The following is a 17,796-nucleotide window of genomic DNA, read 5'->3' as shown; positions in this document are numbered from 1 at the left end:
GTCAGGAGTGGTCATAGGTTGAGTATAATAGTCCTTTTAAGGACTGCAAAGGAATTTGGTCCTTGCTTTTTCTTATTCTTTTAAATCTTTCCCACAAAGTGCTAGATTATTTATTTTTGTGTTCCCCTCCCTTTTGTTTTGATCCTTCTCCCTCTCTTTTACATTATACAAATGTATTTCCACCCTTATTCATTTTGTTTCGGTAAGTTAACGTTTGTCTGTGTGTCTGATTGTCTGTTTCTGCCTTTTTATTCTCTGTTTTTAAATCTTATGTTAAACCGCTTTGAATTTTGATAAGGCGGTATATCAAATTTTTAAATAAACCTGAAACCTGAGATGCAATATCTTGTTCGGGGGGGGGGGAGGGTGCCAACAGAAGAGGCACAGAGAGGAGGAGAGGCACCGGCCAAAAGTTTACAGGACACGCCTCTCTCCATGAGAGGCACATCCTGTAGGCGGTCAGCCGACACCGACGACTCTCCTCCTCGCTGGCGTCTCGTAGCACACTTCGAATCTCGCCACGGCACACAGTTTGCGATTCACTGCAAGCAAAGATGGAACATATAGATAAACAAGATAAAATAACAGGAGTAAGAAAATCAGGTGACTAAGTTAAAGAAAGTTTCACAGGAGGTCAGAACGGTGCTTGAAAATGATCTCAGCTAGGGTAGGAGTGGATAAACATGTCCTGCTATCTAGTATGTGCAGCCAGTGTCGCTCCGTGCACGTACATGTGACTAGCAAGTTAAATGACTTCTTCCATTAAAGGCCAGGTTGATGAGCCAAGCTTTCACCTGCTTTCTGAAGTAGAGATAATCTTGTGTTATGCAAAATCTTTCAGGGAGTGCATTCCAGAGGGTGGGGGCTACTCTGGAGAACGCTTACTGGCACATATCACATCAAGCGATGTCCTTTGGAGAGGGTACGGTTAAGGATATTCTTTGGGAGGACCTTAGTGACCTTGAAGGTGCGTAGAATGTGGTGAAATCAGTTAGCTTAGCAGGGTTTAAAAAAGGTTTGGATAATTTCCTAAAAGAGACGTACATAGGCCATTATTGAGATGGTTTGGGGAAATCCACTGCTTACTCCTAGGATAAGCAGCATAAAATCTGTTTTACGACTTGGGATATTGCTAGGTACTTAGGACTGGGGTTGCCCCTGTTGGAAACAAGACGCTGGGCTTGATGGACCTAGGTGCCTGGACCAATCAGAGCCTTAGGCCCCTCCCCAGTGCATCCCAGGATGCACTGGGAAGGGAAAAGCCTCCTATTTTGAAGAGGTGGGCCTAACGGCCAGAGGGAGTAGGCATCACTCCCACCAGCCTTTGTCTTAAAGTTACTGGGGGGAGGTGGGTTGATGGACCCCAGCGGTGGAAGGGAGTGACCATCTCTTCTGCCGTCCTTCAATTTAAAATGTGCAAGGGGTGTCGGGGGGGGGAGAAACCCTGGCGGCAAGAGGGAGTGGGCATCCCTCCCGCTGTCCTTCAATTTAAAGGTGTAGGGGGTGACGGGGGTAGGGAGGACTGGGGACACCAGCATCATCAGCGGTATTGAATGGCCCTGAAGGGTGGGGGGAACTGAGCTGTTAAGTCTTATTTTCCTGTCAGTGCCTGAGCCAATCAGCACTCAGGCACTGACTAGAAAAGCAAGACTAATACAGCTCAGACCCTGCTTGAAATTTTTCCCTGCAAATGTGGAACAACGAGGTTAGAGAATCACCCAGAATGCTCCTTTAAATATTAATAAGCCCATTTTACTACCATTTTAATATTAATGATCTCGTTATACTATACAGTATTTGCATGGCAGAGTCGGAGACTGTTAGCAAGTTCAGAAAATACTGGCACGCTAAACCAGCTGGAACTGGTTTTGAGAATCCGACCCACTGTATTTTTGTCGTTCACAGTAAAGGCTCAGATGCCCTATCCAGTCTGCTCAGCTATTCCTAGCCACACTGCCAAGGATGTTGTCTCAGCTGCCAGCTATAGCATGACTGCTTACGACATCTTATCGAGGTCAGTGTTTGTGGTCATCTTTTCCCTTTGTACTCTATTCTCTTGGGTCCCTTCTTTCTCAAGTCTAACCACAATGCTTTGTGATAAGCTGACTAGCTCCCAGCAATAGTACAGCCGTAACCCACGCGGTTGGTTTTTTAAGAGTCATTGTGGCTCGTCAGTATGGCATTCTGCCCACAGCATTCGCCCAATAGCCAAGAAACACTAAGCTGTCAGAATTATGTGAGCAACTGCGTTTCACTAAAAATCTCATTAATCAGCAGGCCCAAACATCTAAGGAAGCAAAATTAATTTTGGACATCTCCTCTTCCCACCTTCTGCCCCAAGCAATAATGAGTCTTAGCACCAGCATCCCATCCGATTCATTCCCTAAAAAGGCCGGGCTTTCAGGGAGGCAGTATGGGGAGCACTATAAAACAGAGATCACAAAATCATCACTACCATCAACCTTCGGCAGCATTAAAGGGGGGGGGGGCAGAGGGACTGAAGTTTCACGGAGAATATAGCTCATCTTTGGAGACACTCTGGCTCCCTGCTTCTTTATCTACATAAAGATCTCCCCTCTTCCGGGTCTAAGAGTGCAACGGATGGTAAATCCAGCCCTGGCTATTAAGGAACCTACAGGCTGTCATACAGACCAGGTTATATGACCTGCTGCGTTTTTATACTATCCACTCTTTTAAACACATGCTGCTGCTGCCACTACTATTTATCACTTCTATAGCGCTGAAAAGGCGTATTCAGCGCTGTTCATTTTGACATTTAATAGACGGTTCCTGCTCAGAAGAGCTTACAACCTAACTTGGACAGACAGACATGACAGAAATACCTATTACTACTACTATTTATCACTTCTATAGCGCTGAAAGGCGTACTCAGTGCTGTTCATTTTGACATTTAATAGACTGTCCCTGCTCTTGGACAGATAGACGGATTGTGGTTCAGACGGTAGTCTTATCGAAGTTGGACTATTGTAATGCTCTTTATCTAGGGATTCCAACAGTACAGTGTAAAACATTACAAATGATCCAAAATGCGGCTGCGAGACCAAATTTGTGGGGTTAAGAAATTTGACCACATAACATCATGGTTGAAAAAACTGCACTGGTTACCTGTCACAAACCATGGCAATCTATCGACCGCTCAGAACCTTGCGTTCTAAGGGTGCAATACATTTGTCTTTGACGGACTTCTCAAAAATGCATTACGAGTACACAAGAACTTCTGCTATTTCCATCATGAGAGTAACGCTGTGGAACAAATTAACTGGACCACTGAGAGCTTCAACCGATATTCAGAGGTTTAAAAAAATACTGAAAACTACACTATTTCTGGAAGCTTTTGAATAAGTGATTTGTTGTTTAATGCTGGTTTTAAGAGGAATGATTCTGTGAGGATTTATGAAATCTTGGTTTTAAGATGTAATTATTCATTTCTATTTTAAGATTTGTGTATAAGTCGTGTTTGTTTGACTTTATGTATGTTACTTTTGTAATGCCGCTTAGGAATAGGCGGCTGACAAATTTTTTTTTAATAAATAAATATAAGGTTTGGGAATGTGGAACCTAAGGTGAGACGAGGTTGGCGTTGAAAGCAGTCTCAAAGAGATGGGCTTTTGGCTTGGACTTGACGACTGCCAGAGATGAAGCCCGCTGTAGGGATTCGGGCAGTTTGTTCCAGGCGTACGGTGCGGCAAGACAGAAGGGAAGAAGTCTGGAGTTGGCAGTGGAGGAGAAGGGTACAACTAGGAGGGACCTACCGGCTGAGCAGAGCTCGCGGGGTGGGGGGGTAACAGAGGGGAAGTGAAGAGAGATAATGAGGGGCAGCTCAGCGAGTGCATTTGTAGGTCAGTGAGAGGAGTTAGAATTGTATTTGGAAATGAATGGGGGAGGGGCCAATGAAGTGACTTTAGGAGAGGGGCAACGCGAGTACAGCTGCTCTATTGCGTTGCTCCTATCTCTACTCTTGTTTGGAACAAAGGATGCTTGCATACAGTTTTCTTTGAGTTTCTACCTAGAGACATTTCCTCAAACATCACACTTGGGGTTCCTTTTACTAAGGTGTGCTAGCGTTTTTAGCGCACGCAGCAGGATTAGCGCATGCTAACCCCGCGCTACGCGGCTAGAACCAACGCCAGCTCAATGCTGGTATTAGCGTCTAGTGCACGCGGCATTGTAGCGCGCACTATTCCGCGTGTCAAAGCCCTAACGCAGCTTAGTAAAAGGAGTGCTAGATCTTTGATTTTGTGAGGTTTTTTTTTTACTCCTCTTAGCAGTGGTATTGCTTACAAATGCTTGTATTCCACAGTGTAAATCTTACAAATCTTCTGAACTCCTTTATCGTTTTCTTTTTTTTAATGTAATTTTTATTAACGTACAAAGGCAGACTCAATTTCCAACATTCTTCAAGTAAAGTATACAAAATGACAGGAAAACACAGTCATCTTGGAACATATTAATATCACATTAACCCCCCCCCAAAAAAAAAAAAAACAACAATCTCCACCTTGCCCTCTCTGCAAACTCGCTGACTGAAAAAAAATCTGCACTTTAACCATCTGCTGCATGTTTGTTTTTTTTAATTATTATTCAAGTCAGGTACAGTCTGGGTCTATGCACCTTATGAGAAAAGGGTACCCTGCGTTTTACCTGGTGTCTGTAGTTGTACCAGCCATTGGATCCAGCTACGAGGAGCACCCAGTGCTTGCCTCCATCTTCAATATCCTCCAGTGGAAATGCGCCGATTACCAGGCCCAGCAGCACGGCTGTCTGCAAAAGCGTCGACATTCTCGCCATCGTGCTGCTACTGGAAAGAAAGGATTAGGAGAAAATGATCAGAAAGGCTCCCGGCAGAGGTGGTGGAGAGAAAGACTGCGTTCAAATTCAAGAAAGCGTGGGATCTCTTAGGGAGAGGAGATAGTGAATGCTGAAGATGGGCAGACTGGATGGGCCATTTGGCCTTTATTACATTACATTACATTAGGGACTTCTATTCCGCCTATACCTTGCAGTTCAAGGCGGATTACAAAAGAGCTAACTGGACATTTCCAGTGAAGTTACAATAGTTTTTTTTTGTTGTTTTTTTTTGGGGGGGGGTTTGGTTACAAGGGAGGAGAGGTACCTGGATTAATTCCGGAAGAACTTGCAAATTGTATATTAAATTGACTGTACGTTACTGTGTGATATAACACATAGATTACAGTTAGAGTACAAATAAGATTATGTTACATTTCAGGGATCTGAATACTTGGTTGGTGTTTTGGGGAGGAAGAGATTATTTAAGTGGAGGTTTTGGGGGAAAATTTATCTAGGAGGAGGGGGAAGGGTTGGGTTAAGATATCTGGATAAATTTTTTGAAAAGTAGGGTTTTGATTTCTTTTCGAAAAGTTTTGAAGTCGCCCGTTGCCGTCAACAGGTTGGAGATGGAGCGGTTAAGTTTTGCTGCTTGCGTCGCCAGAAGGTTATCAAACATCTTTTTGCGCTGAGTGCCCTTGAGTGGAGGGAAGGCATGTTTTATCTGCCGCCATGTTTCTATGACAGCTAAGGAGGCAGCAAGTATACGAAGCAACGCCAGCTCTGAATTACATCAACCGCACTGGACACAAACCAACCACAAATCTTATTTATTTTTTTGCAATTTTCTATACCGTTCTCCCAAGGGAACTCAGAATGGTTTACATGAATTTATTCAGGTATTCAAGCATTTTTCCTTGTCTGTCCCACAATCTATCTGATGCACCTGGGGCAATGAGAGGATTAAGTGACCTTCCAAGAGTCACAAGAGGCAGCGTGGCTTTGAACCCACAACCTCAGGGTGCTGAGGCTGTAGCTTTAACCAATCCGCCACACTCTGCCCTAAAACAAAGCCATAGGTTGTTTAGCTAAACACAAACACAAGCCACAAGAGACCAAACAGCTGTACGTGTCACAAGAAAATAAAGTCTTTTGATACTGAAATCTATTATTTGGAACACTGCACCCAAATATTATTAAAACTGTTTCTCTCGCCCTATAAACATATCAGCACCAAATTTAAGAAGAAAACTCTGGCCTAAATGGCAGTGTGCCTAAGGATTAAACATCTACCTGTGCCTAAGAATGCTTAGACACTGCTAGGCACGAGATTATGAACGGTGCCAAACGGACGACTGACATCAGTACCTAGGAGTTTAAAAAATCAGGGCTTAACAGCTAGCCCTGACCCGCCGATGCCCCTCTCAGGTCTACATTCCTTTGCAGTTGGCGCACCATGGATTCTGCACGCACAATTTGCACAATCCTAACTGCAGTTATATGGTTAACCGCAAATAGCCTCAAGGAACACTAATTATAGCCAATTTGGGGTTATTTACACCAATTAGCAGCTAATTTAGTAATTAAAGCTACACACGTGCCTGATAATATTCTATTTAACTTGCAAGGGCAATTTTGCATCTGAAGCATCAAATTGTGCATGCAAGTTTATAGAATTAGGAGGCAATTTACCTGCGTACGCGGGAATCCTGTCTACTGCGAGTCCTGCCCAAGCTCCTCCTCTGCAAATTTGCGCTATGAAGGGATTGGATAATTTTCTGAAGAAAAAGGGGACGGGGGTACAGATAGAGGACTACTACACAGGTCCTGGACCTGTTGGTCCGCCGCGCGATGGACCTCTGGTCTGACCCAGCAGAGGTACTTCTTATGTTCTGTGTTACCCACTTAAGTGATAATATTACCAAGCTACTGGAATCAACTGCCCCGACAGATCAGATCCCTCAAAGGGCTTTTGAACTTTTGGAAAGCAAAAAAAAACAAACAACTTAACCTCTTCACTAATCCCCTCACCTTACGCCCGTATAATTAAAAAAGAAATGTATACTAAGGGATCCTTTTACTAAGGTGCGCTAGCGTTTTTTTCGCGCGCTACGCGGAAAACACTAACGCCAGCTCTATGGAGACGTTAGCGTGTAGCGCGGGCTAAAACCGCTAGCGCAGCTTAGTAAAAGGAGGCCTAAGTGTATGTTGAACTAAATCCTCTGTGTATCTCTAATTAGGATGAACACATTGGGTTATAAGCACGGCAGATTGTAACCTGTTCCGACTGCTCTGCTCCCTCCGTATTTGCGGTTTCAGCAATCGCAGTTTCGATTATTCGCGTTTTTTAGCTTACTGGCTCCTCCCCCCCCCATTACATCAGCTTGTATAGAGAAATCGCCGATTCCAGGCGTTTACAGAGAAAAATCGCCGATTCCCGGCACTTTCTTCACCGTGTTTTGCCTCTCCTTCAGGAACAGGCCAGGCCTCCCACCATGTTTTTCACGGTTTCACCATATTCACGATGGTTTTTTAATAGAAAACAGCGAAAAACGTATGAAAATGTTATTCGCGGTTTTTCTGTATTCGCGGGTCTGTTAATCCCCTATCACAGCAAATACGGCGGGAGAAGTGTACGGTATATATTATGTATGTTACTGGTAACTCAGATGTGATGAAAACCAATGTATGATAGAGTAAACACTTTCAACACTGAATGTGAAGATGTCCAAAAATGTAAGACAGGAACAGCATAGACCTAACAATCCAAAAAATGAAGGAAAAAGCCTCAAAAAAGGCCCTCCCACCTCACCAAAATGGCTCAAAGAGGTGGTCGAGCTTTCACCTCACTGGCAAAAAACCTTCATTGTGTGATAAAGTATTATGCTGTGCTGTAAGGTGCCAACAGAAATTAAATAATAGAGGAAATATTCCACTTATCTTATAATAGAGGAAATATTCCACAAAGGAAAAGAATGTAGATAACACAATGAAGGTTTTTTTGCCAGTGAGGTGAACGCTCGACCACCTCTTTGAGCCGTTTTGGTGAGGTGGGAGGGCCCTTTCTGAGGCTTTTTCCTTCATTTTTTGGATTGAGTCAGGTCTATGCTGTTCCTGTTTTAATTTTAATTTTTTAAAAAAAATTGATTAATAAGTGCTGATAAATAGAGCAACTTTATTGGTAACCTTTGTTTTTCAACAAGATAAGGAAGCAGTTCTTCGTCTATTCTATAAAACTGATAATTCAGAATTTCATGGTTCAAAAGTCTCAATTTTTCCTGATGTATCAAAATGGACTCAAGATAGACGAAATAAATTTTTAATTTATCGTCAGCCAATTTTGAGTATAGGAGCAACTTTTCAGTTACGTTTTCCCTGAAATGCTGTATTACCTATCAGAATAATAGATATATATTTTATGAACCTGATCAGTTGAAATTTTTTCTTGAGGGTAAGGCAGCTGGTTAAGCTCCAATCCCGTCCATGCCTTTTCTACTAACCAGGATGATAATTTAATTTAATCCAACTGTTTGATCTCCTAATTTAATTTGAATGAACATTTCTTGGAAAACCAACTTCCCTTGGAGGTGTAGGATTCTCTCTCCCTAGTTTGTGGACTATGAACTTAGTTAAATTTGTAGAATCTTTGATTTATAATTTATGTTATGTTTCTTCTTAAATGTTTATTTCTATTACATTGTTGTTTAACAATTTGTAAAATTATAAACAAATAGATTAAAAAAAAAAATAATAAGTGCTGATAATTAAAAGTAACATTTAAAAAAAATTAAAAATAAAAAAATCAGCCATTCAGGCCACTGGGGCGTGCGCGCATCTGTGAAGCTAAAAGCTATGCCGTCGGTGGTTCCACTACCCGCAGGGCCTCCCAAGGCAGACAGGTTTCAGCGGAGATGTCAGGCTAAGGATGTACCACCCATCTGGGCAGCAGAAGATGGGCAGCGTTGGAGGTGATCAACGGCAACAACACTGAGTTTATACTGAGCAGAAGAAAAGCCCAGCAATCTACTTCTGTATTCTGCCACGAAAACTTGACGATACCATCAAGTCGCTAGGGCTTGAACATGAGTTGGTGGCTACCTAACAAGGCGTCTACACTGAGGTGCCTACCTGAAAAGTAGGCGTAGTTAACGGGACAGAGTTTGGGCGTGGGGATTGTTAGGCACCACTATTTTAGGCCAAGAAAACCCAGGCCTAATATACTAGTGCCTCAGTTCTAGACGCCTACTGGTGCCTAACTTAATTTTGGCGCAACTTTGAATGACATGCGATATGTGCGCTTTTCCAAGTTAACCGAGTTACATGTCATTTAAAGAATCGGACCCTTTCAGACAGGGAGGATTACTGCCATCATGGTAAGCACAAGCCGAACCTGTTTCACAGAATGATGCTCAAAACCAAACGCTGGAGTCGGAAAATACCGTGGGATACAGCACAGAAAAAAAACCTCCCTAAAGCTCAACACTAATAACATGCAAATTACATGCACGCTGTTAGTACGGAACACTGGAAGTTAAGGTGGGGAGGACCGTGCCTGGCACACCCACAGAAGAGTTTTGCGGTAAGCACAGTTCTTGCGCTTATGCCCAGGCAAACAAGGTAGTTTGCCCGATGGCCTACCCAAAAATTTTGAAGTCTGGCTACACCTCTGACAGAAACTAAGGACTTACGGGGTAAAGAGGAAGTACTGTGAATTAATATAGAAAGAGGAAATAGAAATGTATTTACATTTACAGACATTCATAATACAGCTGTGAAAGGGACGCACTACCTACTAGGTGATTTTAATATGCCAGATTTGGACTGTGGTGTCCCTGCTGCAGGGTCATCTAGACATAGGAAGATCCTGGATTCTCTACAAGAACTGTTCCAGCAGTCGGTCATCGAACCCACTCGGGATGGAGCCCTACTGGATTTAGTGCTTACAAATGGTGAGAGTGTTTCTGAAGTTATAGTGAGTGATCATCTGGTACCCAGTGACCACCGGATGGTGTGGTTTAATATTAAGACAGGTGCAGAGAGGGTTCATGCAAAGGGGTCAAGCATTTGGACTACAAAATCCTGGGAGCAATACAGTATAGGGAGTGAAGTGCAGGGTGGGTAACGGAAAAAGTAACCTGCCTCTAATACCAGTACCAGAAAGATCTTAGGCATCATCCTAGACCAAAATTTGACAATGCAAAATTTATGTAAACCGCATTGAACTTTTTGGTTATGCAGTATAGAAATGAATTATTAGATTAGATTAGGGAAAGTTATGTGCGAAGCGGATCGATTAAGGAAGCGTAAGAGGCCTTCGCTGACAACAACCCAGGAACAAAACCACCAGCTAAACGTTGTATTCAGTGTCTGGTTCGGAAAAGGCATCATACCAGCTCTGTCGCAAAAATGAAGAAACCAAGGCATCCGGCAATCCGGACGCCCAAAGTCCTCTACGACATTCAGCAGTGGATTGCAATTAGCCCCCCCCGAAAATCAACTCAAAGACTCTCTCAGCAAGTTGGTGCTTCACGAATGATGCGTCGGCGAGTGCTGAAATCTCTGAACCTCAAACCGTACCGAATAGCAAGCAGCATCAGCCGACATGACCCGACGTGCCCAAAGGTGCACAGACGTGAACCACTTTCGTCCTCTGTTGCACCTTGCACGTATGTGAATAAAAACAATCCACTCGCTCGTTCATCTTGTCTTACTATCGGCGGAGGCGGGCTACTTTTCCGTGGCCCACCCTGTACTTCTGTGCAAGAAAGAAGAGCGAAGAACAGAACGGGGGCACAGATGTAATAAAGAGATACACTTTTATCCTCCTATTCCTCTCTCTCCAAAAAAAGGGGTAAACATAGAAAGAGAAAAATGTAGGCAGATGAAGACCACATGACCTAAAAGGGAGCTTGATTTCACCTACTCATTTCTATAGCGCTATTGGGCAAATGCAGCGCTGCACACTTTTTTTGACCTTAGTGGGCTCACAATCTAAGCCCCCCCCCCCTTTTTTACAAAGCCGCGGTAGTGCCTGCAGCAAAGCAAACACTCCCGACACCCGTTAAATCCCTATGGGTGTCGGAACGATTACTGCACAGCAGCCGTTAACACAGCTTTGTAAAAGCAGCCCTAAGTTTTTGTACCGGAGGCAATGGAGGATTAAGTGACTTGCCCAGAACCTCAACTCTGCTATTCCACTGACATCAGGTATAGTATTTATTACCCTTTACTATGCAGTTGCAAATGAAGGTTTAGGGCATAACAGCCTAATGGAGGCCAGTTCCAATAGAGCAGGAAGTAGAGAATGACACGGGGAAAAAATCTGTCCCCGTCACCGCCCCGTCCCCGGCCCACCATCCTCTGCACCGCCCCGTCACCGCCATTCCATTCACCGCCCCGTCACCGTCACTGCCATCCCTTTCACCACCCCGTCACCGCCACTGCCATCTCATTCACCGCCCCGTCACCGTCCCCGCAGCATCCATATAAGCCTTAGTACTCTAATATTTAGCGTATTCCACCCTCCCTCCACCTCACCTTATATTCGTTCCGAGTTTGCCGGCTTCCTTTTTCCCTAGCCGCACGCGTTCAAAAAGCCGTGCATTTAGCCAGCTCCCTCCCTCCACCTCACCTTAAATTTCGAGTTTTCCGGCTTCCTTTTTTCCGAGCCGCACGTGTTCAAAAATCCGTGCACGCGCGGCTGCGCGAGTCAATCAAACTTCTCCTCTCCTGCAACTTCCTGTTTCCGGTTGCGTCAGAGGAGAAGATTGATTGACTCGCGCAGCCGCGCGTGCACGGGTTTTTGAACACGTGCGGCTCGGAAAAAAGGAAGCCGGAAAACTCGAAATTTAAGGTGAGGTGGAGGGAGGGAGCTGGCTAAATGCTAAGGGCGGGCGGGCGGTGGCTGCGGGGACCGCGCGATCCTTGATACCTCACTGCGGAGACAAGACCATTCACCGCCCCGCGGGCGGTGAATGGCCTTGTCCCCGTCGCCGCAGCGACTGCTAGTTTTCTTCCCCGTTTTCGGCGGGTGACCCGCGGCTAAAATGCGGTGGCCGCGGGTAAACCGCCACCGTGTCATTCTCTAGCAGGAAGTCTATGAAGCTTCCTCCTCTATAACATTCATTCATTCAATTTTCTATACCACAGGTGTCAAAGTCGGTCCTCGAGGGCCAGAATCCAGTCGGGTTTTCAGGATTTCCCCAATGAATCTGCATGAGATTTATTTGCATGCACTGCTTTCAATGCATATTCATTGGGGAAATCCAGAAAACCCGACTGGATTCCGGCCCTCGAGCAGGGACTTTGACACCCCTGTTCTATACTGTTGTGCCAAGGTAGCTCAGAACAGTTTACATGAATTTATTCAGGTACTCAAGCATTTTTTCCATGTCTTCCCCCACAGGCTCACAATGTATCTAATGTACCTGGGGCAATGGGGGGATTAAGGCAAATAGAATGTTGGGCATGATAAAGAAAGGAATCTCGAGTAGATCGGAGAAAGTTATAATGCCGCTTTATAGGGCAATGGTCAGACCACACTTGGAATACTGCGTCCAACATTGGTCTCCCTACCTAAAGAAGGATATAAAACTGCTGGAGAGGGTGCAGAGACGAGCAACAAAACTGGTGAAGGGTATGGAGAAACTGGAATACGAGGACAGACTTATAACACTAGGATTGTTCTCCCTTGAGAAAAGGAGACTGCGTGGGGATATGATCGAGACCTTCAAAATACTGAAAGGAATCGACAAAATAGAGCAGAGAAGATTATTTACATTGTCCAATTTGACACAGACTAGAGGACATGTAATGAAGCTAAGGGGGGACAGGTTCAGGACTAATGTCAGGAAGTTCTGCTTCACTCAGAGAGTGGTTGACACCTGGAATGCCCTCCCAGAGGAGATTATTGCGGAATCGACCGTCCTAGGCTTCAAGAACAAAACTAGATGCATATCTCCTTAAGAGAGGCATATAAGGATATGGTGGACTATAAATTACGATAGGTGTACACCTGGCGGGGCCTCCGCGTGTGCGGATCGCCGGACTTCATGGACCGAAGGTCTGATCCGGAGATGGCAGTTCTTATGTTCTTAAGTGACTTACCCAGGGTCAAAAGGAGCAGCATGGGTTTGAACCCGCAGGTACATGAAATCCTACAATAGAATGTATGATGGGACGAGGGAGGGTCTCAGAAACCTGCTTGATCAAAAACACCAATGTGTAGTGTCAAGACTGAATTGTTGTCTCACTCATTGACCCTCGTTTCCACCTCCTCCTAATGCTAAACTGAAATCTTACTGTCAAAAATATTTTTAGGGTATTTCACTTTAATTATTTAAACAGTAAGAAATCTTCACTAATCTTTAATATGCAGAATATGCAGCCTGCCCCGACGGGACCCGTTCGGCATCAAAGGGCTTTGTCAAGGATTCTCAGGACGTTTTAGTTTACATGTCCTTCCATATTTTGGGGAATTTAACTACTGCGCCACACTCTGACCTCTCCGAGTGTACTACCAAAACCCTTATCCATGCTCTCATCATCTCTCATTTAGACTACTGCAACGTGCTTCCTGTCGGGTCTTCCGCTCATCCATCTCTCTCCCCTTCAATCTGTTGAAAATGCTGCCACATGACTCATATTCCACGAGAGCTGCCACGCTGACATTACCCTCTCCTCAAGTCACTTCATCGGCTCTCCATCCATTTCCAAATACAGTTCAAATTCCTCTTACTGATTTACAAATGCATTCGCTCTGTAGCCTCTCAATATATCTCCTCCCTTATCTCCCCCTATCCCCCCCTTCTCCGTGAACTCCATTCATTGATAAGTCCCTCTTATCTGTACCCTTCTCCTCCACTGTGAACTCCAGACTCCGTCCCTTTTTTCTTGCCACATCGTATGCCCAGAACAATCTGCCAGAGTGAATACATCATGCTCTGTCTCTAGCAGTATTCAAATCAAAACCAACAGCCCACTTTTTTGGAAGCTGTTCTCAACTCTTAACTTACTCACCATCAGTTACCTTTTATCCATCATATCATTCCTTCCACTAGAAACACCCCAACCCCAAGATGTCCTGCCTGTCCAAATTAGATTGTAAGCTCTTCTGAGCAGGAATAGTATTACTGAATGTTAAATGTTCAGCGCTGCATATGTCTTTCAGTGCTATACAAATGATAATTAGTAGTAGAAAATGCAGACCAAAACAATTCTACTCTGGAAAAACAAAAGAGCCCTTTCAGGGCCAAGTCACATCCAGTTTTCTTTTTGGCGACTCCGCTCTTGAGACACCGACTAAAAATTCAGCACAATCCACCACAAAATCTAGCCTCTGAATAAATAAGCGCAGCATAGGGAGCGGATACCTTGGTTCTGGGAGACTGGGGTAGAATCACAGGAACCGTCCATTTCTGCTATTTGTCCCATTCACTGTTTGTTCTGGCTTCCCATCATGCACTGCCAGCGTGAAAGGCACCATAAAGAACTCCAGGAATGCAGCCAGGGAGCAATTTTGAGTTTTAAATAGAGCTTAAAAGATGACACAGCAGTGCAGAGATGCGCCCTTACTGTGAGATAAAAGACAGGGTACTGTTCTGGACTCTTAAAGCATAACGTCCTGGCCTTGATCCTGGACTCTTTAAAGCGGACACGCGCTACAGTAATTTCCAGAAAGTATAACCCTAGCACATCAGCACACACAAGAAGTCTCTGTTATTTTCTGAAATTTACTTCATTGAATAAATTTAGCCGTTTTACTCACAGTTCGTAGATTCTAAGAAGCTTATTACCCTAAATTGGGCAAACAGTTTGAAAAGGTGACGGCGAAAGCTAGAAGGATACTAGGGTTCATAGGGAGAGGTACGGCCAGTAGGAAAAAGGAGGTATTGATGCCACCAGAGCAGCGAAAATAGACTGCCACCTCTCCAAGCTACTGATCAAGACGACCAACTACAAAACACTCAAAAGAACTGAAAACTATACGTATCAAAAAATTTGTCAAATAAGCTAATCTAGGGATGTCAAAGTCCCTCCTCTAGGGCCGCAATCCAGTCAGGTTTTCAGAATTTCCCCAATGAATATGCATGAGATCTATTAGCATACAATGAAAGCAGTGCATGCAAATAGATCTCATGCATAATCATTGGAGAAATCCTGAAAACACGACTGGATTGCGACCCTCGAGGAGGGACTTTGACACCCCTGAGCTAATCAAAGCCCTCCCCCAAAACCCAAGGCTCATGCTAGTCTTCAATTCGTGTAAGCTCGCTCTATCTATGAAATCTGTAAGCTCCCTGGGAATGCACAGACCAACTCTTTTTTAAACCGCCTGGAACTGAAAGGTATTGACGGGATAGAAAACACTAATGTAATGTAATTCTGGAGGCCACACCTTCAAAAAGATATAAAAAGGATGGAGTCGGTCCAGAGGAAGGCTACTAAAATGGTGTGTGGTCTTCGTGATAAGGTGTATGGGGACAGACTTAAAGATCTCAATCTGTATACTTTGGAGGAAAGGCAGGAGAGGAGAGATATGACAGAGACGTTTAAATACTTACTTGGCAGTGGAGGTGGTGGAGGAAAAAAGTGTATCTGACCTCAAGAAAGCTTGGGACACGTTCGTTGGATCTATAAGGGAGAGGAAGGGATAGCAGATGGTGTGGTTAGGTGGACTAGACAGGCCTTATGGTCTTTGTTTGCCTCATGTTTCTATATTTCTGAGGTAATTGCCAGTAATTAACTGGTGAAATCTGTTTTATAATGGTAGTTCAAAACAGGTTGCACAATACAATGTTTAAAAAAACCAACACAAGCCACAAGTTGAAGTGTTGAAGGGTAATACTTTTTACTGGAATGCCTTCAGACAAAATTCTTAGTACATCACACTATTTCCTAACCAGTTAAAAAAAAAAAAGAGAGAAGAACAAACACTTGTGAAATCAAAGAACCTCACTGAAACTCAGAACTCCCACACTATAGGGAACAGTGCCTGATCCATACAACTGGAACAGCGCCAAAACTTAGCTCCCCAATGCTAATGGTATGCAAACCGGTTCATAGACAACAGTGTGCCCGGACAATTGAGCCCAGCGCAGAGGCGCACACCGCTCTAAATTACTGTTTTTAGGGCTCCGACGGGGGGGGGGCGTGGGGGGGAACCCCCCCACTTTACTTAATAGACATGGCGCCGGCGTTATGGGTGGTTTGGGGGGTTGTAACCCTCCACATTTTACTGTAAACTTAACTTTTTCCCTAAAAACAGGGAAAAAGTGAAGTTTTCAGTAAAATGTTACAACCCCCCAAACCCCCCACTACGCCCCACAACGCGGCGCGATGTCTATTAAGTAAAGTGGGGGGTTCCCCCCACGCCCCCCGTCGGAGCCCTAAAAACAGTAATTTAGAGCGGCGCGCGCCTCCGCGCTGCGCTCAATTGTCTGGGTGCACCTTTGTCCCAGCGCACTTTTGACCTGACACCATGCAAACCATTATGTGCTCTGCGAGACCAAAACGCAAGAAGAGGAGGAATGCGTCTGGCGCCCACACAGCAGAGTTCTGCAGTAAGCACAGCTCTTGTTTGCATACCCAGGCAAACCAGGACGTGAAGCACAAATTAGTCCCCCTGTTCTGCGCCTTTAGAGAGAAGCTTTCCCCCCCCAAAAAAAAAAAAAATCATTTTTCACTTGAAAGGATATTTTAAGTGCACAAAACAGGCCCCAATGTGTGCTTTCACTTTCGGGTGTGCTCGGACCTGCACACGTTTGTTTTTCACTCCCGGGCTGCACGGGCTTCCTTCCACTCCTGAAATGAATCAGAACTGGCAGATTTTAAGATGCAACAAATAAGAAATCCTCTCTTCAAAACACCTCAACGCCAGCTCTGAGTTGATGTTAGGCTTCCAGCAGTGAGGGCAGGGTGTCTCTCTCTGTGCGCTGTTCCGAGTATCTAAAGGCACATGACCTCATTTACTACTACTTCTATAGCGTTGAAAGGTGTACGCAGCGCTATACATTTTGACATTTAATACAGTCCCTGCTCAGAAGAGCTTACAATCTAACTTGGACAGACAGACATGACAGAAACACCTACTACTACTATTTATCACTTCTATAGCGTTGAAAGGTGTACGCAGCGCTGTACATTTTGACATTTAATACAGTCCCTGTTCAGAAGAGCTTACAATCTATCTTGGACAGACAGACATGACAGAAACTACTATTACTACTATTTATCACTTCTATAGCGCTGAAAGGTGTACACAGTGCTGTACATTTCGACATTTAATAGACAGTTCCTGCTCATAAAAGCTTACAATTTAACTTGAAAAGACATGACATATAGGGTTAAGGATACAGAACCCAAGGTGAGAGGAGGGAGTCGAAAGCACTCTCAAAGAGGTGGGCTTTTAAATGGGCCTTGAACACTGCCAGAGACGGAGCCCCCCTGTAGGGATTCGGGCAGCTTGTTCCAAGTATGCCACAAGGTAGAAGGAACGGGGTCTGGAATTGGCAGAGGAAGAGAAGGGCACAGACGGGAGGGACTTACCAGCTGTGCGGAGCTTGCAGGGGAGAGAAACATAGGGGGAGATAAATGAAAAGAGATAGCAAGGTCCAGCCAAATAAATGCATTTGTAGGTCAGTAAGAGGAGTTTGAATTGTATTTATATCGGAACATTCTGCGCAAATTAATGCTGGCGCAGAAAATCTTGGCAACCATCACAAAGGAGCAGCGGCACAGGGAAGGAGTCGGCGAAGTTCATTCCTGCTCCCCTGAAGATGCCACTAGACCGCCAGACCTTCCTAAGGTAGGTCTGGTAACAGCCTACAGGTGGGAAGTGGTCATGGGGGAGGGGGGGGGCGAGTTTTTGCCAAAACTGCACAAACATTTTTGGTCAAACTCAAACCCAGAGTTCAGCCCAGTTTCGGTGCTGAATCTCAAACTGAAATTCAGTCCCTAGCCTCATGCCATCAGATCTCAATCAAAGCTGCT

General features: G+C 44.6%; 2 protein-coding genes across 6 annotated transcripts in view; one reads left to right on the top strand and one right to left on the bottom strand.

Moving 5' to 3' along the window:
* Window positions 1–17,796, top strand: part of GOLGA5 (golgin A5) — a 135,994-nt gene that overhangs the window by 24,926 nt on the left and 93,272 nt on the right. For both annotated transcript variants that reach the window (XM_033951238.1, XM_033951237.1), the window contains one exon: window positions 1,906–2,014. The gene's annotated coding sequence lies outside the window, so the exon portion shown is untranslated. The remainder of the gene's footprint in view (window positions 1–1,905; window positions 2,015–17,796) is intronic.
* Window positions 1–17,796, bottom strand: part of LGMN (legumain) — an 84,378-nt gene that overhangs the window by 62,810 nt on the left and 3,772 nt on the right. Inside the window, exons 2-3 of one of the 4 annotated variants that reach the window (XM_033951240.1) lie at window positions 15,369–15,438; window positions 4,663–4,819 (exon numbers count right to left, since the gene is read on the bottom strand). In XM_033951240.1, coding sequence (XP_033807131.1) covers window positions 4,663–4,809 — 147 coding nt within the window. In that variant the 5' untranslated portion in view covers window positions 4,810–4,819; window positions 15,369–15,438. Of the gene's footprint in view, window positions 1–4,662; window positions 4,820–15,368; window positions 15,439–17,796 lie in introns of those variants that run through there. The other 3 variants (XM_033951244.1, XM_033951243.1, XM_033951242.1) reach the window with 3 other exon arrangements.

This window comes from Geotrypetes seraphini, chromosome 7 (genome assembly GCF_902459505.1).
Source record: "Geotrypetes seraphini chromosome 7, aGeoSer1.1, whole genome shotgun sequence".
NCBI classification, from domain to species: Eukaryota; Metazoa; Chordata; class Amphibia; order Gymnophiona; family Dermophiidae; genus Geotrypetes; species Geotrypetes seraphini.
The sequence above is the reverse complement of the archived record's forward strand: the minus strand, read 5'-3'. Positions and strand labels throughout refer to the sequence as shown.